The sequence below is a fragment of the Phyllobates terribilis genome, unplaced genomic scaffold (genome assembly GCF_046119375.1).
Source record: "Phyllobates terribilis strain yellow unplaced genomic scaffold, ASM4611937v1 Scaffold_3__8_contigs__length_932513732, whole genome shotgun sequence".
Lineage (NCBI taxonomy): Eukaryota > Metazoa > Chordata > Amphibia > Anura > Dendrobatidae > Phyllobates > Phyllobates terribilis.
The window spans coordinates 187,766,730-187,792,426 of NW_027362763.1; the positions used below are offsets into that span (position 1 = coordinate 187,766,730).

The 25,697-nt window shown below is 47.1% G+C and overlaps 1 protein-coding gene across 3 annotated transcripts in view; it reads left to right on the forward strand.

The window, feature by feature from the left end:
- The window catches only part of PAK2 (p21 (RAC1) activated kinase 2), an 82,019-nt gene that overhangs the window by 27,809 nt on the left and 28,513 nt on the right, over window positions 1–25,697 (forward strand). Inside the window, exons 1-3 of one of the 3 annotated variants that reach the window (XM_073674364.1) lie at window positions 173–365; window positions 22,962–23,173; window positions 24,561–24,655. In XM_073674364.1, the coding sequence (XP_073530465.1) occupies window positions 22,966–23,173; window positions 24,561–24,655 (303 nt within the window). In that variant the 5' untranslated portion in view covers window positions 173–365; window positions 22,962–22,965. Of the gene's footprint in view, window positions 1–172; window positions 366–22,944; window positions 23,174–24,560; window positions 24,656–25,697 lie in introns of those variants that run through there. The other 2 variants (XM_073674362.1, XM_073674363.1) reach the window with 2 other exon arrangements.

Below are 25,697 nucleotides of genomic sequence, written 5' to 3' on the forward strand. Positions count from 1 at the left end.
GTCTGGTAGCTGGAGCCGCTCTTTATTTGATGTACTTGTCCTTGGTCACAATGCTGGGCCCTGTTTCCTGAAGTGCGTGTGAGGGTGACGGAGGAGGAGTCTCATCATCTGTAAGTCTAATTATGCCTGTGTACTGGGAGCGTAAGTGGTTCTGTAATAGGAAATCCTGCAGGGAACTTCCTTCTATATACACATTCTTAGTCTGTGGAGCCCGGTATCCTTTTTCCTGTTGAGCTGAGCTGACTTTACACTCATTATGGGGCACAGATGAGAACTGCTGTTTGTGCACCTGCACACAAAAGTCATGGTTTACAGTGTGGACCGGACCTCATGGCTTTGTTCTAAACTTGTATCCAGGACTTCAGGTAGGCTGCCTTTTATACCTATGCCAGGATGAGAACTGGGTTGTGTGCCCATCGGCCCATTCATATACAGTGCAAATATATGGTGGCTACTGGCACTTCATTTTCTCATCCTAAACCTCTATTATACTATATTGAGTAGCTTCCTCAACTTATCCCTGTATGAACAGATTACATCTCAAGAGTCATCTGGGTGCTGCTATCTGGGAGAAGGCCTGCTCATTTGGGATATGTCATTCACAGATCCTGTGTTGTGCTGCACTGGGGGGAAGCTGCGGTGTGTGTGGCACTGGGGGGAAGCTGCGGTGTGTGTGTGTGTGGCACTGGGGGGAAGCTGCGGTGTGTGGCACTGGGGGGAAGCTACGGTGTGTGTGTGTGGCACTGGGGGGTAGCTGCTGTGTGTGTGTGTGTGTGTGTGTGGCACTGGGGGGGTAGCTGCTGTGTGTGTGTGTGTGGCACTGGGGGGAAGCTGCGGTGTGTGTGTGTGGCACTGGGGGGAAGCTGCTTTGTGTGTGTGGCACTGGGGGGAAGCTGCTTTGTGTGTGTGGCACTGGGGGGTAGCTGCGGTGTGTGTGTGTGTGTGTGTGTGGCACTGGGGGGTAGCTGCGGTGTGTGTGTGTGTGGCACTGGGGGGTAGCTGCGGTGTGTGTGTGTGTGGCACTGGGGGGTAGCTGCGGTGTGTGTGTGTGTGGCACTGGGGGGAAGCTGCGGTTTGTGTGTGTGTGGCACTGGGGGGAAGCTGCGGTTTGTGTGTGTGTGGCACTGGGGGGAAGCTGCGGTTTGTGTGTGTGTGGCACTGGGGGGAAGCTGCGGTTTGTGTGTGTGGCACTGGGGGGAAGCTGCGGTTTGTGTGTGTGTGGCACTGGGGGGAAGCTGCGGTTTGTGTGTGTGTGGCACTGGGGGGAAGCTGCGGTTTGTGTGTGTGTGGCACTGGGGGAAGCTGCGGGGTGTGTGTGTGGCACTGGGGGGAAGCTGCGGGGTGTGTGTGGCACTGGGGGGAAGCTGCGGGGTGTGTGTGTGTGGCACTGGGGGGAAGCTGCGGGGTGTGTGTGTGTGGCACTGGGGGGAAGCTGCGGTGTGTGTGTGTGTGTGTGTGTGTGGCACTGGGGGGAAGCTGCGGTGTGTCTGTGTGGCACTGGGGAGTAGCTGCCGGGGGTATATGTGTGACACTGGGGGGTAGCTGCGGTTTGTGTGTGTGTGGCACTGGGGGGAAGCTGCGGGGTGTGTGTGTGTGGCACTGGGGGGAAGCTGCGGTGTGTGTGTGTGTGGCACTGGGGGGAAGCTGCGGTGTGTGTGTGTGTGGCACTGGGGGGAAGCTGCGGTGTGTGTGTGTGGCACTGGGGGGAAGCTGCGGTGTGTGTGGCACTGGGGGGAAGCTGCGGTGTGTCTGTGTGGCACTGGGGGGTAGCTGCCGGGGGTATATGTGTGGCACTGGGGGGTAGCTGCGGTTTGTGTGTGTGTGGCACTGGGGGGTAGCTGCGGTTTGTGTGTGTGTGGCACTGGGGGGAAGCTGCGGGGTGTGTGTGTGTGGCACTGGGGGGAAGCTGCGGTGTGTGTGTGTGTGTGTGTGTGTGTGTGTGTGTGTGTGTGTGGCACTGGGGGGAAGCTGCGGTGTGTGTGTGTGTGTGGCACTGGGGGGAAGCTGCGGTGTGTGTGTGGCACTGGGGGGAAGCTGCGGTGTGTGTGTGGCACTGGGGGGAAGCTGCGGTGTGTGTGTGGCACTGGGGGGAAGCTGCGGTGTGTGTGTGTGTGGCACTGGGGGGAAGCTGCGGGGTGTGTGTGTGGCACTGGGGGGAAGCTGCGGGGTGTGTGTGTGGCACTGGGGGGAAGCTGCGGGGTGTGTGTGTGGCACTGGGGGGAAGCTGCGGGGTGTGTGTGTGGCACTGGGGGGAAGCTGCGGGGTGTGTGTGGCACTGGGGGGAAGCTGCGGGGTGTGTGTGGCACTGGGGGGAAGCTGCGGGGTGTGTGTGTGGCACTGGGGGGAAGCTGCGGGGTGTGTGTGTGGCACTGGGGGGAAGCTGCGGGGTGTGTGTGGCACTGGGGGGAAGCTGCGGTGTGTGTGTGTGTGTGTGTGGCACTGGGGGGAATCTGCGGTGTGTGTGTGGCACTGGGGGGAAGCTGCGGTGTGTGTGGCACTGGGGGGAAGCTGCGGTGTGTGTGGCACTGGGGGGAAGCTGCGGTGTGTGTGTGTGGCACTGGGGGGTAGCTGCGGTGTGTGTGTGTGTGGCACTGGGGGGTAGCTGCGGTGTGTGTGTGTGGCACTGGGGGGTAGCTGCGGTGTGTGTGTGTGGCACTGGGGGGTAGCTGCGGTGTGTGTGTGTGGCACTGGGGGGTAGCTGCGGTGTGTGTGTGGCACTGGGGGGAAGCTGCGGTGTGTGTGTGTGTGGCACTGGGGGGTAGCTGCGGTGTGTGTGTGTGGCACTGGGGGGTAGCTGCGGTGTGTGTGTGTGGCACTGGGGGGAAGCTGCGGTGTGTGTGTGTGTGGCACTGGGGGAAGCTGCGGTGTGTGTGTGTGGCACTGGGGGAAGCTGCGGTGTGTGTGTGTGGCACTGGGGGGTAGCTGCGGTGTGTGTGTGTGGCACTGGGGGGTAGCTGCGGTGTGTGTGTGTGTGGCACTGGGGGGTAGCTGCGGTGTGTGTGTGTGTGTGGCACTGGGGGGTAGCTACGGTGTGTGTGTGTGTGGCACTGGGGGGAAGCTGCGGTGTGTGTGTGGCACTGGGGGGAAGCTGCGGTTTGTGTGTGTGTGGCACTGGGGGGAAGCTGCGGTGTGTGTGTGTGTGGCACTGGGGGGTAGCTGCGGTGTGTGTGTGTGTGTGTGGCACTGGGGGGTAGCTGCGGTGTGTGTGTGTGTGGCACTGGGGGGTAGCTGCGGTGTGTGTGTGTGTGGCACTGGGGGGTAGCTGCGGTGTGTGTGTGTGTGGCACTGGGGGGTAGCTGCGGTGTGTGTGTGTGTGTGGCACTGGGGGGTAGCTGCGGTGTGTGTGTGTGTGGCACTGGGGGTAGCTGCGGTGTGTGTGTGTGTGGCACTGGGGGTAGCTGCGGTGTGTGTGTGTGTGGCACTGGGGGGAAGCTGCGGTGTGTGTGTGGCACTGGGGGGAAGCTGCGGTGTGTGTGTGGCACTGGGGGGAAGCTGCGGTGTGTGTGTGTGTGTGGCACTGGGGGGAAGCTGCGGTGTGTGTGTGGCACTGGGGGGAAGCTGCGGTGTGTGTGTGTGTGTGTGGCACTGGGGGGAAGCTGCGGTGTGTGTGTGTGTGTGGCACTGGGGGGAAGCTGCGGTGTGTGTGTGTGTGTGGCACTGGGGGGAAGCTGCGGTGTGTGTGTGGCACTGGGGGGAAGCTGCGGTGTGTGTGTGTGGCACTGGGGGGAAGCTGCGGTGTGTGTGGCACTGGGGGGAAGCTGCGGGGTGTGTGGCACTGGGGGGAAGCTGCGGGGTGTGTGTGTGGCACTGGGGGGAAGCTGCGGGGTGTGTGTGTGGCACTGGGGGGAAGCTGCGGGGTGTGTGTGTGGCACTGGGGGGAAGCTGCGGGGTGTGTGTGGCACTGGGGGGAAGCTGCGGTGTGTGTGTGTGTGTGGCACTGGGGGGAATCTGCGGTGTGTGTGTGTGTGGCACTGGGGGGAAGCTGCGGTGTGTGTGGCACTGGGGGGAAGCTGCGGTGTGTGTGGCACTGGGGGGAAGCTGCGGTGTGTGTGGCACTGGGGGGAAGCTGCGGTGTGTGTGGCACTGGGGGGAAGCTGCGGGGTGTGTGTGTGTGGCACTGGGGGGAAGCTGCGGTTTGTGTGTGTGTGGCACTGGGGGGTAGCTGCGGTGTGTGTGTGTGTGTGTGTGTGTGGCACTGGGGGGAATCTGCGGTGTGTGTGTGTGTGTGGCACTGGGGGGAAGCTGCGGTGTGTGTGGCACTGGGGGGAAGCTGCGGTGTGTGTGGCACTGGGGGGAAGCTGCGGTGTGTGTGGCACTGGGGGGAAGCTGCGGTTTGTGTGTGTGTGGCACTGGGGGGAAGCTGCGGTTTGTGTGTGTGTGGCACTGGGGGGAAGCTGCGGTGTGTGTGTGTGGCACTGGGGGGTAGCTGCGGTGTGTGTGTGTGGCACTGGGGGGAAGCTGCGGTGTGTGTGGCACTGGGGGGAAGCTGCGGGGGGTATGTGTGTGGCACTGGGGGGAAGCTGCGAGGTGTGTGTTTGTGGCACTGATCTGGGCTTTTATTCTGTACATGTGGCATATGAGGGCTGCACCAAAGTGCTCAGTGTAGCAGATTTTATCCATTGTGACGGCTACATCTACATTATGTGCAGCATGTGAATTCGGGCCCATTTTGTGGATCGCACTTTTAAAAATGTAAAAGAATTTTTATTAATTTTATTTCACTTCTCTCCAAATATTTCTAGCAACACAAATTAGTTTCAATGAGAATAATTGTATCGAGCGCTCTGAGGGGAAATCAGTGTGTCTGTAGCCAGCACAGGTATCCTGTGCACATCAGCTTTTTTTTTTTTTTTACCTCTGTGGTATCGGGCTTTATGAACAGTTTTAATCCCTGCAGATCTATAATAAATTTACCGAGTGGCTTTTGAGTAAGTAACTTGTGGCTGTGTTGCAGTTAGAGGAGATGTGTAAATGGCGTTGTGAAATGAGCTGTCATCACTGCAGGATTTCCTCCGCACACGGCTGAGCGCAGGCAGCTCTTGTTTTCCACGTGTTCATTCCTGCTATACAGATGTGACCTGTTTCCCAGAATGAAGAATCTAGGAAGGGTGCACATCTGTTTTACTGTTTGGGAAGAGCTCTGCCATCCTTAATTTATTTGATGGCTCCAATCAAAACTGAATGTACAGTATATCATTACCAAATTCTGTGTTTTTTTTTAACTCAAAACATCAGTAAGGTTGGCGGCGCACTTTAGGCTGAAGTTTTTATGCTGAGTTTTTAGAGCAGAAACTTAAAGTTTTGAGGAGTATTTTGAGTTTCTGCTCCAAAAACTGTGTGTACATACCTTTAGATGGCTGTTGGCTCAACACTCATTTGGGTGACCGTACACATGCATGCTCAGCTGAGCAGAGTGTCCACGGGGAAAGGAGAGGAGACAACTGGCCTATCGGGGGGCTTATTCCCCTGGGAACTAGCTCTAGCTTCACAGATCAGTAATATATGGTAGAATATAGGCTGTACAAGCAATCCACATATTACAGTTTTGCATGGATACCCTAAAGAGTCAAAAATATGCTATATGCACACGTTGAGGATTTGGATGAAGATATTTCGACATCTCTTGACAGGAAAAACGCAGGCAAAGACGTGTGTTTTTAATGTGTTTTTCAATGCATTTTTTCACCTGTGTTTTTCTAGCGTTTTTGGACAGCAATGAATGCTATGGCAGTGGCTATATTGGACATCTTTTTTATGATTAAATAAATGAAAAAACAATGACATGGGCTCCCCCTTTTTTTTGTAACCAGCAAAAGTAAAGCAGACAGCTGAGAGCTGTCCATGGTTATTGGGCCCTTCCCAGCCTAAAAACTACCAGCCTGCAGCCGCTCCAGGAAGTGGTGCATCCCATTAGATCAGGGGTGTCCAAACTTTTTTCTAAGAGTGCCAAATTTGATGAAGTGAACATGTGCGAGGGCCGATCATTTTGCTTGACATTCTTTGGACCATTAAAATGAATGCAAATAAACTTTTTTTGCAAAGTTTATTGAAAACGGCATACTTTTTATTTTGTGACTTGGATGACAAATCTAAACAGGTGTTTAATCAATCTGCCTTAAAGGGGTTAACCCAGACATACCCCCATTCTCACCCAGGAAGCCCCTCCCCGACTTGAGCATCGAAGCAGTTTATGCTCCAATGTCCTACTTTTGCCCTGCACTAAATTGCGCAGAGGAAAGGCATTTTCTGGAGTTCTAGTGACATACCCGGCTCTCCACGGGGCTGGCAGAAAGCCCAGTGACGTCACCGGCACTGATGGGCGGGCTTTATCACCAGTAAACCAGCTAGAGCAGCGCTAAAGCCTGCACATTAGAGCCGGTGAAGCCTCCTACCGGCAGTGTGTCATTGTAAATAGCACAGGGCAAGGGAGCACATCGGAGCATGAGATGCTTTGATGCCCATGGCAGGGGGGCTGCCTGGGTGAAAAAGGGGGTATGTCTGGGTTCTGAACTTGGACAACCCCTTTAATATAATAAAAACAGGAAACTGAGATATCTCAGGAACATTTTAAAGTACATTACACAAAGTAATGTAAGGTTGTCTGTCAACTTATAAGTTCAAAAAATGTGAACAGGAACATAACAGCAAGTATACATGTGTTCAAATATATAACTGTCTATCCAACTGACATTAATTGAGATTTTACAACATATTAATCTCAATTAAAAAAAAGAAACTAGCCTGCACTAATGTGAAGGGTGAAACTGGGATCTGGACTGCAGCACATAGACTAGGTCTGGTTCAATGGCCGTGGTTTTGATGCGCAAAATGTCACGCAGGTGAGAGTCACTTAGTCTTGTCCTCACGCGGTTCTTGTTAAAGTTCATAACAGAGAATGTCTTCTCACACAAATATGTTGAGCCAAACAAGCTCAGGGTTTTCTTAGCCAATGTTCGAATCTCTTGAAACCGGCTCTTATCCAGTTGGCGGTAAAAGTTAACAAGAGAGAGCTGTTGATGACGACTGCGTAACTCGCTGTCACAATGTAGCTCAATGAGCTCGAGCTGCAACTGATCAGGAGCATTGTCGGGGTCAACAGAGAATGGAGAGGAGAAAATGCTGATCTCCTTTTCAATAGCTGCAAAATCTTGAAAGCGCCGTTGAAACTCCCCAGCCAGAGATGTGATGTCTGCTGCATACCTGCTTATTTGCGCATGGATATCATCCTGTGGAAAACTGTTAATTATTTCCTGTAGCACTGAAAAATGGATGGTATTGGGCGGTGTTTGTGACAACTGCCTTAGGAAAAGTTGCAGCTTTGTTCCAAAGGCTTTGAGGTGTGAATAAAGTTGGTTCACCGCTGCATCTTTGCCCTGAAGATTCATGTTCAGTACATTCAGATGCTTTGTTAGGTCGACTAGAAACCCCAAATCAGCCAGCCAAATTGGATCAGATAGTTCTCGCATCGTTTGTCCCTTTGTTTCCAAGAATTCTCCTATTTCCTTTCTGAGAGAGTAGAAACGTTGCAGTGCAGACCCCCGACTGAGCCATCTTACATCGTTATGATATGAAACATCTTCATATTCAGCCTGGATATCCAGTAGAAACTGTTTAAACTGGCGGTGGCACAGGGCTTTAGAGCGGATAAAATTAATGGTCTTTAGTACCGGTTTCATAACATGATCATATTGGAGATGTTTAGCACAGAGAACTTGTTGATGAATGATGCAATGAAGTTTAATAGCTTTGCCTCCTTCTTCGCTCACCTTGTTACAGATTAGGGTTGATAATCCACTTCGTTCACCAGTCATGGCAGGTGCCCCATCAGTAATAATCCCAGTAACTTTGTTCCAAGGCAGTTTCATGTCATCTATGGCAGAACTAACAGAATCAAATAAATCTTTCCCTCTTGTTTGATCCTTGAGGCTCTGGAGGTCAAGTAGCTCTTCAGTCACATTCATTTCATCGTCCACCCCTCTTAAAAAAATCAGCAACTGAGCCGTGTCAGATAGGTCCGTGCTTTCATCACAGGCTATTGAAAAGAAGTCAAAATCAGCTCCTTTTGACATTAACTGTCTCTTAATATCCGATGAAATTTCTTCAATTCTCCGTGCTACAGTGTTACGAGCCAGGCAAATGTTGGAAAACTCTTGCTTCTTCTCGGGACAGACATTCTCTACCATTTTCATAACACATTCTTTGATAAAGTCACCCTCTGCAAAAGATTTGCAATTTTTAGCAATTAACGCTGCCACCTCATAGCTCGCCTTTGTGGCATTTTCATTTGACTCACGGGCTCTTGTAAAAAATCGCTGTTGTGACAATAAAACAGCTTCAAGTTGCTTATACTTTTCACTTCGGTCGTGCCCTGTTAGCTTGTCGTATGTGCTATGTCTCGTCTGATAGTGTCGCTTGACATTAAATTCTTTATAAACAGCAACGGTCTCTTGGCATATCAGACAAACACAGTGATTCTTTATTTCAGTGAAAAAATATTCTACTTTCCACTTGTCCTGGAAGCGGCGGCCCTCACTGTCAACTTTTCGTTTCTTATTTGTAGTTGCCATTATAAAAATTGGCCAGAAGGGGAGAGATTAAAAGGCGCAGAGGGTGGAACAGCAAAAATAAGATACTGCTATATGCTTTATAACACAGGCAGAGAATAGCAAGCTGTGCAACAGTCGCACATCAGATAATGGAATTATAGCACAGTGACAGGCAGTCAGGGGTTAATGAAGGGTATGACAGCTTGCTACCACAAGCTTGTGTGAGAGCCCTGCTGGCCTAACCTTTCTGGAGGTGTAAGGTGGCGCAGGGACTTATATATAACTTAATATATATATTATTTATATAATTTTACACAACTAAGCTGAGGTCTTCAGCCTATCTGACCTCTGAACGTCTTACAACCCCTGGGGGCTGGAGATCTCGCACGTCGCGAGATCTTGGCTGGCCGGTTGCTGCCGCTCAGTACTCCGGCGCAGGGAGAAGGAAAGCCGAAATCTCGCGATGTCCGAGATTTCGGCTCTTCTCCCTGCGCCGGAGTACTGAGCGGCGGTGGCGACGAGAGCGGCAGCGGCCGCAAGGTACATGCTGCTGGATACCTGGGGGCCTTATTAGTCCGGACCGCGGGCCGCAAATGGCCCGCGGGCCGGACTTTGGACATGCCTGCATTAGATGCTCCAGTCCTGGAGCTTTGCCTTGGCTTTTCCCGACTGCCCTGGTGTGGTGTCAATCGGGGTAATAGGGCTTTGGGTTGATGCTAGCTGTGTTTTTGGACATTACACAGCTGACATCAAGCCCTGGCACCAGTAATAGAGAGGTATCTATCAGACACCAGTAATAGAGAGGTATCTATCAGACACCCCTGTTACTAACCCAGTAAGTAAAAAGAAAAAAAACACATCTTTATTTAAATAAATCCTCCCCGCCACATCATCATTTTCTAAAAAAAAAAAAAAAAAAAGAGTTTCCAATCCAATGTAGTCAACCGAAATTTGACGTAGTCCACGAATGGAAACCTGAAAAACATAAACAGAGAAATAAAAACAAGCCACTGTCCCTTATTCACCACTTTTAGAAAAAAGTTCAAACTAAATGGTAGCTAAAATTGACATAAAAATACCATCCATATATACTTGAAGGCCTCTGAATCATACTACCACATTGGTTGTAAGCATAAGATGGAAAGGTATATGCACACAGAATATAAATGACTTTTACGTATTGGATGGTAGTGTGGTGCATAGAGTAAATAGATATACAAAGAAAAGTAAATGGTGTGCAAATAATGCTCCAGGGTGTGACAGTATGGGAGTCTTAACAAAGGGAGAACTAAGCCAGTGCACACAGATGAGCAGAGCAAGGTGCAAAATCAAATGACAACCACAGGTAACCATTATAATATGTTTAATACCTGTAAATGATGCAGGAGACTAGTTAGTCTGTGTGCTTACATGCGGATTTAATGCATTTCCGCTGTTTAAACACATTAAAATCACTTGTTAAGAGGTCTGGGATGTATCCCAACGATAATCTGCATGTGTTGTGCACATGCTGCGGAAATTTCCACTGCGGATTATCATTGCGGAAAAATCCGCAGCACAACCAATTTGGGCGCGATTTTGTGGCGAAATCGCGCCCATTGACTTGCATTGAACTGCATAATATCCGCATGTATACATGTGTAGATGCGGATCAATGCGCGGATGGTACCCGAGTCTGGAGAAGAGGAGACTCTCCTCCAACCCGGGTACCATGGTACCTGCAAGTTAAAAAAGAATTGTAAAGTAAAAAATAAAAATATTCATAGTCACCTCTCCGGCGGCCCCTGGTCTCCTCCCGGCTGCAACCTCTCACCTCGGCAACCTGCAGTAATGTCATCTAGTCAGCTGATGGTCACGCGACCAGTGACGGTCAGCGGTCAGGTGATGGTCGCATGACCATCAGCTGACTAAATGAAGTCACCGCAGGTCCTGCCAGTACACCGCGGGACGCCGAGGAGAGAGGACCCGGCCGGGTGGAGACCGGGGGCCGCCGGAGAGGCGAGTATAAGTTTTTTTTTTATTTCTTTTTACTTTTTAATTCTTATTTTTACTTTAGATGCAGCATTTGAAGTAGAAATGTCCTCTAAGTTGGTCACACAATATAAATCCATGCCAGTTGCATGGATTTATATTGTGTGACCAACTTGTCAAGCACTTTCCAACTGATGCTCAAGATCGCTTCAAAAAAACGCTTGTAAAAACGCTGAAAAAAAAACGCATGTGAAATCCACATGCTTTTTTTATGCCAAGGAGATGCAGAAATGCTCAGGAAATTTCTGCTACAAATCTGCATCGTGGGCACATAGCCTTACCATATGAATGTGCCCTAGGGATGCCCTCACATTGACACTGAGGCCAAATAGGTTATCTATCTATAACATTCACTGCTGTCTAAAAATGCAGGAAATAAACGCTACAAAACAGCAAATAAGCAGCAAATCTGCCATCATTTTTGGGCCTGCGTTTAATATCATTTTTTACCGACTTCATTGAAGTCAATGGGTGAAAAAATGCTGAAGGAATTGACACGCTATAGATTTGAATCTGCACCAAATCTGCAAGTCACAAATAAGCAATGTGTGCACGAGACTTTAGGATTCTCACTCACTTTGCTGGCGTTAGGAATCCCTTTAGATTTTGTGACACATCCGTGCCGCAAAAATGCCACAAAAAATTTGATGTGTAAACACAGCCTTAAGGGGCACCTGTCATTAGATTCATGCTGCCCTAACTACAGGCAGAATGAATCTGAGCCTGGCAACATGACAGCAGGCAGGAATGTTTTACTGTGAGTCACTGTGACAAACCGCACAGGGCAGGAAGAAGACAGCTGGGGGGCTGCACCTGACAACTCTAGTGTCTCCCTATAGTCCTAGGCCAGTTTTGCAAACTGTTTATTCTGACAAGCCTCGGTGTTTCAGAGTAAAACATACCTGACTTCTGTCACAAAGCATTAATCTAGTCACAGGTTCCCTTTTATATACAGGTGCATCTCACTAAATTAGAATATCAGCAAAGTTAATGGGGTTGTCCAGTACTTTGTACCCCCCCCCCCCCCACCACCACCACCACCACAATGTATCCCCCCGGGGCCCCTAAGGATTTTTGTAATTACCTTACACTGCAGATGATGCCTGTGAGCGGCGCTATCACTGGCCACTCAGAGGCATCATGTGACCGCCGGCTCTGACATCCGCTGATGTCACAACAAGTGCAGGCAGCAGCCGGGGCTCTCTGTCTTCTGCGTTCCAGGTGGATGCCAGGCTGTGGGCGGGGTTGCCCCTCACCCCCGCGTCACACCCGGCATCCACCGTGCGCTCTGCCTCTCCCCATTCATTGAGAAAGTGCGTGGTGGATGATGGGTGTGACGCGGGGGGTAACCCTGCTCACAACCCAGCAGCCACCGCGGGGACCCCAGCACTGATTCACTCCTCACTTGTCGTGACGTTAGCACGGGATCACATGATGCCTGTGAGCGGCCACAAAAGTCATTATCTCAGTAAATTAGAATACTTTATAACATCAGCTTGAAAAATGTTTTTAAAATCCGAAATCTTGGCCTACTGAAATGTATGTTCAGTAAATGCACTCAATACTTTGTTTTACTCCTTTTGCATCAATTACTGCATCAATGCGGCGTGGCATGGAGGCGATCAGCCTGTGGCACTGCTGAGGTGTTATGGAAGCCCAGGTTGCTTTGGTAGCAGCCTTCAGCTCGTCTGCATTGTTGGGTCTGGTGTCTTATCTTCCTCTTGACAATACCCTATAGATTCTCTATGGGATTAAGGGCAGGCGAGTTTGCTGGCCAATCAAGCTCAGTGATACTGTTGTGTATAAACCAGGTATTGGTACTTTTGGGAGTGTGGACAGGGGCCAAGTCCTGCTGGAGAATGAAATTTCCATCTCCAAAAAGCTTGTCGGCAGAGGGAAGCATGAAGTGCTCTAAAATTTCCTGGTAGACAGCTACGCTGACTTTGGTCTTGATAACATTGGACCTACACCAGCAGATGACATGGCTCCCCAAACCATCACTGATTGTGGAAACTTCACACTAGACCTCAAGCAGCTTGGATTGTGGCCTCTCCACTCTTCCTCCAGACTCTGGGACCTTGATTTCCAAATGAAATGCAACATTTACTTTCATCTGAAAATAACACTTTGGAGCACTGAGCAACAGTCCAGGTCTTTTTCTCCTTGGCCCAGGTAAGAAGCTTCTGGCATTGTCTATAGGTCATGAGTGGCTTGACACAAGGAATGTGACACTTGTAGCCCATGTCCTGCATGCGTCTGTGTGTGGTGGCTCTTGAAGCAATGACTCCAGCAGCAGTCCACTCCTTGTGAATCTCCCCCAAATTTTTGAATGGCCTTTTCTTAACAATTCTTTCAAGGCTGCGGTTATCCCAGTTGCTTGTGCACCTTTTTCTATCACACTTTTTCCTTCCACTCAATTTTCCATTAATATGTTTGCATACTGCACTCTGTGAACAGCAAGCTTCTTTAGCAGTGACCTTTTGTGGCTTACCCTTCTTGTGGAGTGTGCCAATGACTGCCTTCTGGACGTCTGTCAAGTCAGCAGTCTTCCCATGATTGTGGAGCCTACTGAAACAGACGAAGGGATCTTTTTTAACTTATCGGAAGCCATTGCAGGTGTTTATTGTTAATTATTCTAATTTACTGAGATAATGACTTTTGTGTTTTCATTGGCTGTAAGCCATAATCATCAACATTAACAGAAATAAACACTTGAAATAGATAACTCTGTTTGTAATGACTGTATATTATATAGGAGTTTCACTTTTTGTATTGAAGAACTGAAATAAATTAACTTTTTGATGATATTCTAATTTAGTGAGAAGCACTTGTACTGTTATAGATTGCTGTATACTAGAGGAATTGTCCAGAAATTTGAAAGAAGGAGCGTTTGTTTTTTTTCTCTCCCCTTTTCTGCTACCAGAATTTGGTATTCATCTAGTTCATGCCGCTTCATAAGAGGTCTCTCCTTATCTTATGCAACTGAATGTTTCCTGATTTCTTGCTCACATTCGCTTCCTCCACAAGATCTGGGTGTTGGAAGAGCGGAGGAATGTACAGGTGTGTAGGACCTGCAGGTACAGGACTTGTAGCTTGTGAATCACTGCATTACTAATCCTGTCACTGTACATGAAGTACAGCCTGTACATGGATTGTTTTCAAGGTTTTGTTGTATTTCTGCATTTTGACATCGATAGTAACCGTTCTCCTGGGACTGCAGTTCTGTAAAGTCCTTGGCAATTGGGGTTGTCTTGCTCCACTCACTCCTGCAGCACAGGGGCGAGAGGCGCTAATGATGTGACAGCTGCACATTTACCCGGTGCGTACACAATAATCAGGACTGTGAGAGGTCTCAGACCATTCATTTAAGCTTGGCTACAAATTAGAGATTTTGGGCAGAACTTTTCTGAATGACGTGCCATTTATCGTTGAAGAAAGTTGTTGTGGACTTCATTGCCAAATGTTACAACAAGCAGCAAACCCATGTCTGCCGTGATCTGTGGACAAGTCTTGAATTCCATTGATCGGATGCACATCAGTCATTTATCACGAGCATCGAATTACAGGACCAAACAGCTTCACAAAATCAGCTATTTAACAGTAATCGGCCATCCACAACCACGGGTGGGGAGGAATTGGCAAGTGCGATCGGGTGGTAAGATGTCATTGTTACCGAAAACTCGTGCACATCATTCTCCATCTTAGGTGGGCATGACTTTCAGCTGTCACACCATGACACCCTACCCTACAGGAAAGGTACTGAGGCACTGTGAATGTAGCATTAAACTAGGTTTACATGTGGTTGTGCACTCATGAATACGGACAACCCATAAAAATAAAAAAATTAGGGGGTTTTGTTTTTTTGGGGGGGCTAGTCCTAAGGGACAAAACACCATAGTGTGCTGCCTCAGTGTATTTTCCTATAGGATTTTATTCTGTGGTGGTCTACGGCAGGGTTCCCCAACTCCAGTCCTCAGGGCCCACCAACAGGTCATGTTTTCAGCATTTCCTTAGTATTGCACAGGTGATGGAATTATCACCTGTGCATTACTACATGACATGTTGGTGGGTCTTGAGGACTGGAGTTGGGGAACCCTGGTCTACGGAGCTGCCAGAGACCACAGAACAGGCCCATTAAATGAAACCTAATGGCAGATTCATTCTGTCCTAACTACAGGCCGCATGAAACCGGCTCCGTTACTGCAGTGAAGGTGAGCAAGGCCGGGAGAATTCCCCGAGACCTGCTTTTTTGGACTAGTCGTCCTGGTCACCTTGTTCCCAGACGTTTTATAAAAGTTTGTGTTCTCTGAAATTCTGCAGCGTCTCAGAGTAAAACCTATATGGCTGACATAACAAAGCCGGCTCAGTAGTTAGAGGCAAAATACAAAATAAAATGGAAATAGAAGTATGCATTTAAATAAAAACGGTTTATTTCATATAGGATTTGGGGAATAAAATGTCGAGGCTGAGATGTGGAGGCTTGGATCCCCTCCTAGTAGGTGACATGTATGGGGGTCTTTGAGTGGATGCCTGGAGTCAGCATTATGGGATGGAAGGGTCCCCTGTGGAAAGAGAGGAGTGCTTAAAAGGGAGTACCGATACTGATGGTTTAGAGGTGCTAGGTAGATGGTTATTGCCTGTATATGTCTGTATTGGGTGTGGAAGATGTAGACCCAGTTTCCAAGGGGATAGGGTTGTCTTACTCGTAGTGCTGTAAGTAGAAATAGAGTTTTTAAGGATGGAGGAACCTGGTGAGGATATAAATGAAAGCAGAGGTCTAGGGTTTTACCATGAGGTATAAGGTCATCCAGCTAGGAGGGTGGAGTTGGTGTGATACACGCGGCTTTGGTTCGGGCAGCATGAATCGGCTGTTGGGTCCCCTTATAAGCTGCAGTTCGGTGTCTGGCTGCCTCCACAGCTTGAAATCTTAAGGTACGTTCCCGTGGGGCAGTAACATAGTGGATTTTCTGTCTGGATTTTCCATTCACAAGCCCTGCAGCTTCTTACAGTATTGGCGTTGTAAATATGATATCTAGAAATCTCATGCACATTCTAAAGAAAATCTCTGCAGCCTAAATTGACCTCACCACCCTCACTTCATCGTGGGACTGAAATTCAGAACATGTTTATGTTGTGGACGTTGCAAAAGATTTCTCCATTTCCAAAGCAAATCGTTAAATGTCCAGCTTATCTACACCATTTCCACTTTAGAAATGCCATATCGGAATGTACTCTGAGGTTACTTAAACTGTTTCCTTGCAGTCATGTAATCTTGCAGAGAACGTCTGTTTCACCTTCAAGACCATGTGGCTGATCAATGTAGCCGCACAGTTTCACAGGTGAAACTATTTCCCTGCAAAACTGAGTGTGCAAGGAAACCGTGGAAAGACCATGGCATCATAGGGCTGCTTCAGTATAAAGCTGCAGCATAACTGCTGCACGTGAACGTCACCAAAACCTACACTTTTTTATAGTTGGGAAAATTGCATGTATACACACCATAACAATACAGCCACTGGCTGGTGTAGTGAACAGCATTGATTATCTCAGGGCGATGGCAGTTGTCAGGGGTGGGATATACAGTGGGGAAAATAAGTATTTGATACACTGACAATTTTTGTAAGTTTTTCCACCTACAAAGAATGGAGAGGTCTATAATTTTTATCTTACATACACTTCACCTGTGAGAGACAGAATCTAAAAATAAAATCACATTGTATTATTTTTAAATAATTAAATTGCATTTTATTGCTGAAATAAGTATTTGATCACTTACCAACCAGGAAGAATTCTGGCTCTCACAGACCTGTTAGTTTTTCTTTAAGAAGCCCTCCTACTCTGCACTCATTACCATGCAAGATTTCGCCACATGGGGTAAGGATGATTAAGAAAGGTCAGGAAATATCCTGGAACTACACTTGAGGACCTGGTCAATGATCTGAAGAAAGCTGGAACCACAGTTTCAAACACCGTTAGTAGCACACTACGCTGCCATGGATTAAAATCTTGCAGGGCACTCAAGGTCCACCTGCTTACGCCGGCACATGTCCAGGCCCATTTGAAGTTTGCCGATGATGCTGAGGAGGCATGGGAGAAAGCCATGTGGTCAGATGAGACCAAAACAGAACTTTTTGGAATCAACTCCGTTTGGTGTGTTTGGAGGAAGAAGGATGAGTACAACCCCAAGAACACCGTCCCAACTGTGGAGCATGGTAGGAGAAACCTTATACTTTGGGGGTGCTTTTCTGCAAAGGGGACAGGGCGACTGCACCGTATTGAAGGTAGCAGCAGCAACCTCCTTACCTCAGTAAGAAGACAAGCGGTGACATGGTGTTGAGTGCCTAAGGCTTAAAGGGGTTGTCCATGAATAAAGTACATTTTAATTAATAAATGTTGGAATAATAAATTCCGCAATACTATTACACAGTGCACAGCAGGGGCACATTTATAAGATTATCTCAGCACAGGAACTTATATATTTTTTTTTAACTCATCCAGTTGTGGAAATTATTATTCCAGGATCTATTGATTAAAGTGTACTTTGTTCTTGGGGAAACCCCTATAAGTCTTGGCTCTGAGCAGACGCTGGCTGGGCTGCATGGTCGGGTTGTTTGTAGACAGAATACAGGCAGCCTTGGGGTATGTGCAGACGGTCTCTTATGATACTGTATCTGCCTTCTTTTACTATATAAATACTCTTTAGGAAAACAGTTTTTCCTGAAGCGTCTTCCTAGACACATTTTGCATCGTTTTTCCATCGTCTTCACCTCCAGCTTTTTTTATAATGATTTCATGTAGAAGATGGCGGAAGCCGTCTGAAGATAGGGCAGGTCATTTCTTTAAGCCAAGGCCTGAGGCGATTTTAAAAGAAGTTGCAAAAGACCGGACATATGCACGGCAAGTCGTATGGCATTGGTGTCCATATGTTCATTATTTTCAGCGTTTTTCAGGTTCCGCCTGTAAGACTACGTGTGCACAGTTCCATTTTCTGGTTGAGTTCCTGGGTTTTGTACTTGCAGCCCTGCGACCTGCTAACCAGAAGACTGCCGCTTCTGAGAGTTGACGACGCGTTGGTCTGGCTGCATTCAGCTCTTTCTATTGTAGCACTTCCTCCACAGACCTGTCACACCACAATAGGCACCAATACTTAATGTTTAGTATTTCCAGTAACTTTTTACCGGAGGGGTTTTCCCTCCATGTGTAATGTTAACTCGTACAATGTGACCTATCCCTTCAGGAAGAGCGCCGAGTTCTAATCTTTTTGTAAAGAAGCCTGCACACTGCTGTGTAATCCCCAGCGGGGAGGACTGCACGATATCGCCTGACTGCTCCAGTTGCGATCACATCCACAGGAGTGTAATTGCTGTCCATGTTCACAACGTATCGGACCACACATGGAGGATTTTCCAAATAGACCTAAAGTTCGCCTGGAAATAATCACAGCATGTACAGGTCTGGTGTACGGTTTACATACACGGCCTGTGCAGGCACCATGGGCCGCTCCTGCACCTGTCCCCTGCATGGACATCTCACAGAGCTGCACACAGCTAGTCCTGACCTCAATTCGCAGACTACACTGATCCGATAAGTTTACCTTTCGTCTGATCATGGGCTTAAAGGGAGTATTCTTCTTTTACAAAACTTTCTGCCATACATTCATATAGTTTTAAAGTGAACTAAACTTTAGTTAACTTCAGGATTAGCACCGACTCTCCTGAGCTCCGTGATTGGCTGCAGTGTTGTCGACGTGTCATCACTGCTGCAGCGGCACAGAGACCAGAGCGGCGGTGGAGTGTCAGTGCTGGTCCTGGGAAGGGTAAGCAAAACTCGATTTGTTGTTTTTAAAACTTTATCCACACATGGCAAAAAGTTTTCTAAAAGAGGACAAACCCTGAAAATCCTCATTCACACGTCAGTATTTTTACATCAAGTGTTTGTATGACAAAACCTGTAGTGGAACTTGCAGAGAAAAGCAGTCAATAAAATTTACACCTATTCTGATTTTGGAGACTTTACTAGAAATAGTGATTAAAGCTACTGATTTAAAATACTGGTGTGTCAATGAAGCCCAAGATAAAAACTTTGGAAGGACCCTGTCTGTTTGCTAAAAGGGCCAAACCTGCAGACAGTCCTGCTTCTTTTAGGGCTCCTCCACACATTAGTGATTTTTCTCGTAAGCAAAAAAGTTTCATCAGTTTTTCTCAGATGAGAAAAAAAAAACTGGTGACGGTTTTTCAAGCTTCTCCTATCAAATAGTCCGTGAATAGTCCGGACAGCACACAGATGGCATCCAAATGCTGTCCGATTATTTATTGATTTCCCCCCCCCCCCACTTATCCATGGCATTGCATTGGTGAGATTGATTTGACACTTTGATAAATATCAGATACGTCTGCGTACTTCTGTGCAGACCACAACGTCTGAAGAAAATATTGGGCATGTGAAATACCCCATAGATTATTATGGGAATGAGTGCTGTCCGCGAGGACCACACATATATCTCACTGATGTTTGAATGAGTCCTTTCCTAGACTTTGTTCTTTTTTTTTTTTCTAAAAATGTCCTCATGATATAATTGCCAGTTCTCCTTTGATATCTTCACAGCGGTATTGGAGGCATTTCAGGAAAACTTCTAGTAACATCCATTTGGCAATGCTGTAAAAAGCCATAGAGTGAACAGGGCCTTCCTGTAAAATATCTTGTTGCAATCTAAGCTGCACGTGTGATTACAGTGGTGGGGAATAGGTATTTCTGTAGTGTATATCTAGCGGAACAGTGAAGCTTCATGTTGTCTGAAGCTTTTTGATGCATTTGATTGAACAAGCACTTGTTTCCAAATATATGGCTGTGTAAACTTACCGGTTATCACCCAATGAACAAGCAGAATGCTCATTCATCAGGTGTTGGGATCGCTCATGCTAACAAAAAATGAATTGTCCTCGGTGGCACATCGCCCAGGGTAAACCTGCCAATAACATACTGTATGGTGACAGAGCCTTCATATTGTCCATTATAGTCCCATCATTATTCATTGGTCTGGGTGACCAACAAGTGAAAACGACTTGATACATAGGCGATTGTCACTCGTTAAGGTGCACTCGATGGGGCGAAATTGGCACGTCTCCATGCACCATTATTTTAGGGAATTAATTGCATTGGCACTACTGTTATTGGTGTCAGAAAACCTTAAAATGTTCAGTATATGTTGGATCGTCAGGTAAAGGCTGCTCACACTGAGTAATTAGGATTGCAGTTTTTTAGTTTTTGTAGGAACCCATACACTCAGTAGTTGATGGTAAGATGTCGTCGTCTCCTCTTACGTCTGTACATGTCATCTGACTGGAGAGCGAGACGTAGGCCGTCCTGGACACCTCTCGTAGCGGATTACCCCCCCCCCCCTTGGAGCACAATGATTGGGGGATTCTTTTCAAACTACCCTGTCCTTTTTTTCCCGTGACGTATCTTGCAGGAGCGCCGGGAGACCCCCATACACATTAGAGCAGTGTTTTCCAAACTCCATTCCTCAGGGCCCCAACAGGTCATTTTCTCAGGATTTCCTTAGTATTGCGCAGGAGATGGACGTATCATCGAGGAATCAGGAATTCTCTCACCTGTGCAATACTATGGAAATCCCAAAAATATGATCTGTGGGGGGCTGGGATTAGAGGGTCAGTATGTCCTGACAAACTGAGAAGCTCAACCTACTCTTAAGACTGTTCACATTCGCGTCTGTGCCGCGTCAAGTGTAATGTCCTTTTTGACGGTAAATTTTTCTTGTCAAATCTAACAATCTACAATCAAACAAAACAAGTGTAAACTAAGAGCCAAATGCAATTAGACGAGTCTGTGATTTTGGTATATATTAGGAAGTTGCTGGCTTTTCATTACCAATTAGGAGAACCTACATTAATGGGGATGACATGTGCTTGTTTTCTCTTACTGTTTGTGTGTAGATGTACAGAACGGACCATAGTTTTATCAAGTACATTCAATAAACCCCCCCCAAATCCCAGACGCTGCTGGTTTTAATGGTTCATTTCTTATGATGTTCTGCATATAATGGCAAACCCTGAATAATAGCAAGTGTAAGGGTAGTACCTCGCCACAGATAAATTGATATGTAGGTTGTGGTTGCAAGTATGCCCAAAAGATGATGCCAATCCTCCGTAAGATTCGAAGATGAAGAGGGCGACAACCGCATCCACGGTAACAAAAATTATGGTATCTTTATTTATTTTTTTTAATCGATACATCATATAATACTGGAAGACTGCAAAGTTTCGACCTTACAGCATCGATAGGTCTTTATCAAGCCATAGGAAACAGTACACACTAAAATATTTATATTACACCTTACCACTTAAAAACATCATATGATTGTCTCTGCCAGGTAAATTGGCTAAAAATGCATATTTAAAACATGCAAAATATAATTTTGCACATATTCAATATTTAAAATACACAACTATGTAAAGAGGACTACAAAACAATGCAAATAACTAGATGTATTACGCTTATGTGTAGTGATATTACAGGTCCAATGAGGGCTCCAACATAACAAATAATAAGAATATAAAAATAACAAAACCCTATTCCTTCAGAACGAAAAGCTCTGCCACAGGGGTGGAGGGAGTAAGTTACAAAAGAAGTTGCTCAGGATCGGACATGGTACTGATGGGTTAACACAGACCTCAGTTGACAATGGCGTTTACTTGTACCAACCACAAGCAAGAATGTGGGGAAAAAAGAGGGCTAAACCACCCTGACCAGGGGGGCAGGGAATGATGCTTTTCTTCTGTTCTAATTAGTGTGGTAGACGGGGTCCTTACTTTACCAAACAACTGAACCAAGGCCCACATGCACATTTGACTATAGCCGTTCGGTCCCCTCACACATACACTTTGGACCATAGGCGTCTGATCCTCTCACATACACATTAGACCAGAGGTGGGGAACCTAAGGCCTACAGGTGGTTTACGGCCCTCGGTGACCTTTTATCTGGCTCCCGGGCAGATTCCCAGGTACTGCAGTGCTTGGGCCAGCAGCCGGCAAAATAACATTAATTTCTTTCTTGCTCTGTGAACACGCAATGTTCACTACTGAACACTGAGGCACGTGCAATGAAAGATTACGTCCTGACACCAGTGCTAGCGTCAGGATGTATTTTGTGGGTGGAGTTAGCGCACAATTTGTACGGCCCCCGAAGGATGGTATAAATATCCAAATAGCCCTTGGCAAAAAAAAGATTCCCCACCCCTGCATTAGACCATAGTCGTCCGATCCCCTCACACATACCCCTTAGACTATAGCCATCCAGTCCCCTCACACATTAGAGTATGGTTGACTGATCCACTCACACACATTAGCCCATAGTCATCTAATCCCTTCACACATACACACACACGTTAGACTATAGCCGTCCAATCTCCTCACACATACCCATTAGACAATAGTCGTCCTGTCCCCTCACAGACTATAGCCGTCTGGTCCCCTCACGCATTACATTATAGTTGTCCGATCCACTCACACACATTAGACTATAGCTGTCCGAGAGTCTGATCTGTATGGGGGCGTCCTGATTCTTCCCCACCCCTTTTCCTATAACTGGTGTTAGGGGGATCCAGCTGTTGGAATTTCAGGGGTCGATCGTTTTCTTCAGTGCTGAGACAAGCCGTTGTCTAGGGAATCTGACAGAGAATCTTGCAGAGAACACAGGAAATCTCACCGAGCGTCCTTTTCATGGTAAATTTGGGTTTGTTGCTGGTCTGCCAAATGATCTAATGTGCACGGGACCTTGAGACTGCAGGTCAACCTAGTGACTGGTAATGTGAGCCAGACCAAATAAATGCCGTTTCTGAAGATTATCTGGTTGCATTAGTTGCTACTTGACACTTGGGTTAGAGGGTTTTGCCACTTTCAGGAAAGTGGACCCCGAATGCTGTAAAATGGCAGAATAAAATAACAGTAGATACTACCCCTCCCCTGGTCCAAAGCCAGCTCCCCGCTGCTGCTCCTGTCTTGGTGTTTTGACTGTAGGAGTGACGTCAGAGTGATGGCTCCCATCCACCGCTGCGGTCAGTCATGGAGCTCAGCCGCTGAGCAGAGTTAGGCAACGTGGCTGCAGCGGTAATGGGAGCTGGTGATGTGATGTCACCGCTGCAGTCAAAATGCTGAGACTCAAGCAGTGGCCGGGAGCCAGAGCTGGACCCAGGTATGGGGGAGTATCTGCTTTTTGTTATTTTTACAGTGTTTGGGGTTCACTTTCCTGAAGTGGAAAACCTAATTTTATGTCGATTTGACTTGCCATTGATCTAGATTGCTGTCATGTCAGTGTAGAAAGTATTGTGACATACTGTATATTTTATAGTTATTTTTCCACTTTAGGTCTATGTCAGCTACAGCAACCATGTCTGATAATGGAGAGCATGAAGATAAGCCTCCAGCCCCCCCAGTGCGGATGAGCAGTGCCGTCTTCAGCTCCGGGACAAAAGACCCTCTGTCCAGCAACCACAGCCTGAAGCCTCTGCCCCTGATCCCCGAAGAGAGGAAATCATCCAGAAACAAAATCATTTCCATCTTCTCGTACAATGAGAAAGGTGAGGTGTGCATCTGAATGGCTGGTAGTAGTCTACATCACCTTTATCACAATGCAGGGGCCATGGACCCTCCCTCCATTGTGGTGATCTGGCAGGGTGATCTGGCAGGGGGGATGCTGAGAGCAGCAGTTATTCCTGTGTAGGGCTTATATACTATTACATGGCAGATAGTCAATGGGGCTTCATGGATTATATGAGCAGGAGCTGCTCTTATCTGGCGGTTTATGGAGGTTGGTTTCATGCAGGATTCCTCTGTTTTATGACTGGACAAATAATTTTAAATATACAATGTAGGGTTTTATTTATTTTGCTTTGAGATCTAGTAAAAGTTGTTGTCTCTTTTCGGGATGAATATCTGTAAATGCCCAAAAAGAAGCAAACAAATAACACAAACCTGATTCTCGCGTTGCTGATGCTTTGCATCTCCCAAACTGATACTTTCCGTGTTCCCTGCTGGTATCAACTTCCTATTTACGCTCAACACGCGGAAAATGACTGCTCAGCCAATCACCGGCCTTGGCGATGTGTCACAGGGGTCACATGTCCCTATGTTAGAATCTCATATGTAATAGAGACCGGCAGGGGACCAAGTAGCAGGTGATCAGTAAGGCAAATATGGCTTCCTTTATTTAAAAGGCTCCAAATAAGTTAAAAATCTAAATAAAGTGGACTACTCCTTTAAAGGGGTATTATTCTAACTTTTTGTAATCAGTAATTCTCAGCTCTAATGCTAAGCCGGCTGTTAGTCAGTGCCGGGGTCTCGGTTACAGGTGCCTCTCTATATACTGAGTGTTGACTAAAACCGCGCCGGCACCCTATGACTGAAAGAGCAAGCCTGCCGGGGGTAATAAAGGTCATTTCCTCCTCCATCTGGGCTCTCAGTGCAGCGCCCAACGGTGTCAGAAAGCTATTATCCTGCAAATTAACCCCATATCTCCCAGGTTAATAGCGTTATTTTACACAACAGGCTCCCTTTAAGTGTTCAACTTGTGTCCATATCCTATTAGGGCATACATGAGGCAACAGCAATAAGCAGCTGACTTCCTTCCTAATGCTCCTAAATTTGCCACAGTAGTTGTCATTCATAAGGACTATTTTTGATGCTACATCCTTCTTAAAGCACCCCAGGTTCGGCAAATAATGTGGCCTTTATGATGCCCAGTGCTTTGTTCTCCCGGGACCTGGTCTGCAGCCAGTGTGGTGCAGCGGGGGGTTATTCTCGGCATTATATTAATATGATCTGGATGGATAACTAGAATAAATGTATTTGCTCCTGGTGGGTAACATGAGATTGGGGAATGTTACGTGTGTGATCACAGTAGCTTATTTGGATGTATGTTTTTGTTTTGTTTTTAATGAGTTTGCATTATCTAATCTTTAATCACAGTGGGTAAGAAGAAAGAACGTCCCGAGATCTCCCCGCCCTCCGATTTTGAACACACTATACACGTGGGCTTTGATGCAGTGACTGGAGAGTTTACTGTAAGTTACATATGTGATGAGCTGACCTATAAGTTCACTGACTATAGTATGGACATGTTATGCTTGGAGGAACAGCAATCATGTCTCTGCCAGGAACAGATGCCATAATGCTAGTGGGAAGAAGTATTTCTTACTCTCTTCAGTGTCCACAATATGGACATGCACAATAAGTTAAAGCACGACTCCATTATTTTTTTTTATTGCACCAACGGAGTGGTGCTTTAAATGTAATTCCCCTACCCTCTGTCGCATACTCTCCTGCCGCCGCCTTCATCCTTTTCGAGCATTGCTCCCGTCTGTGTCCGACGAAAAGTTACCTGCCAGCAGCTCCAGTGTTTCATGCAGCGCGCCGGAGGTCACTTTTCGATGCATCTCTATGAGAGGCTCGTTACGGCCTTGTTCTGGCTCTCATAGACCTGCGTTGAGCTTTTGTGACAGATCTTCTGACTTCTGGCCAGTCAGAAGTTACAGGCACAAGATGGTGCTGCGGGACCAGAGCAGCGTCTGTAAAAGGTGAAGCTGCCGGAAGGGGAGTATAACAATGGGGGCAGAAGGCTTAAATTTAAGGCGCCACTCCAACGCCGAAAAAAAAAACCAAGCGAGTGGTGCTTTAAAAGAAAAGACCCCTCAAATGCTGTGCGGTATAGGAGTGTTCCCATGTTATAAATTGGTGGGCTATCATTAGGATATTCCATCACTTCATTGAACTAGCTAATTTTCATCCAATATTTTTTAAATATAAGCTGCACATTGTTTATAAGCCTGATAAATATAATAACCTAAAAAGGGAACACATCAAATGTATATGAAATAAAATTTAAAGTTTATTACATAGATAATAAAACCAGGTAAGGGAAATAGGATGAGGTGTCCAAAAAAACAGAGAGCAAGCATAGGGGGTACAGAACGATGGTAGTATACAACTCTGCTTATTGCAATAAAATAAAGAAGAGAAGTAGATACTGACCCCCAGCGCTGCCATGTTCCTCGTTTAAAGCATTGGCGAAACGCGCGTCGGACGAGCTGTGGCAGCGCTGGGGGT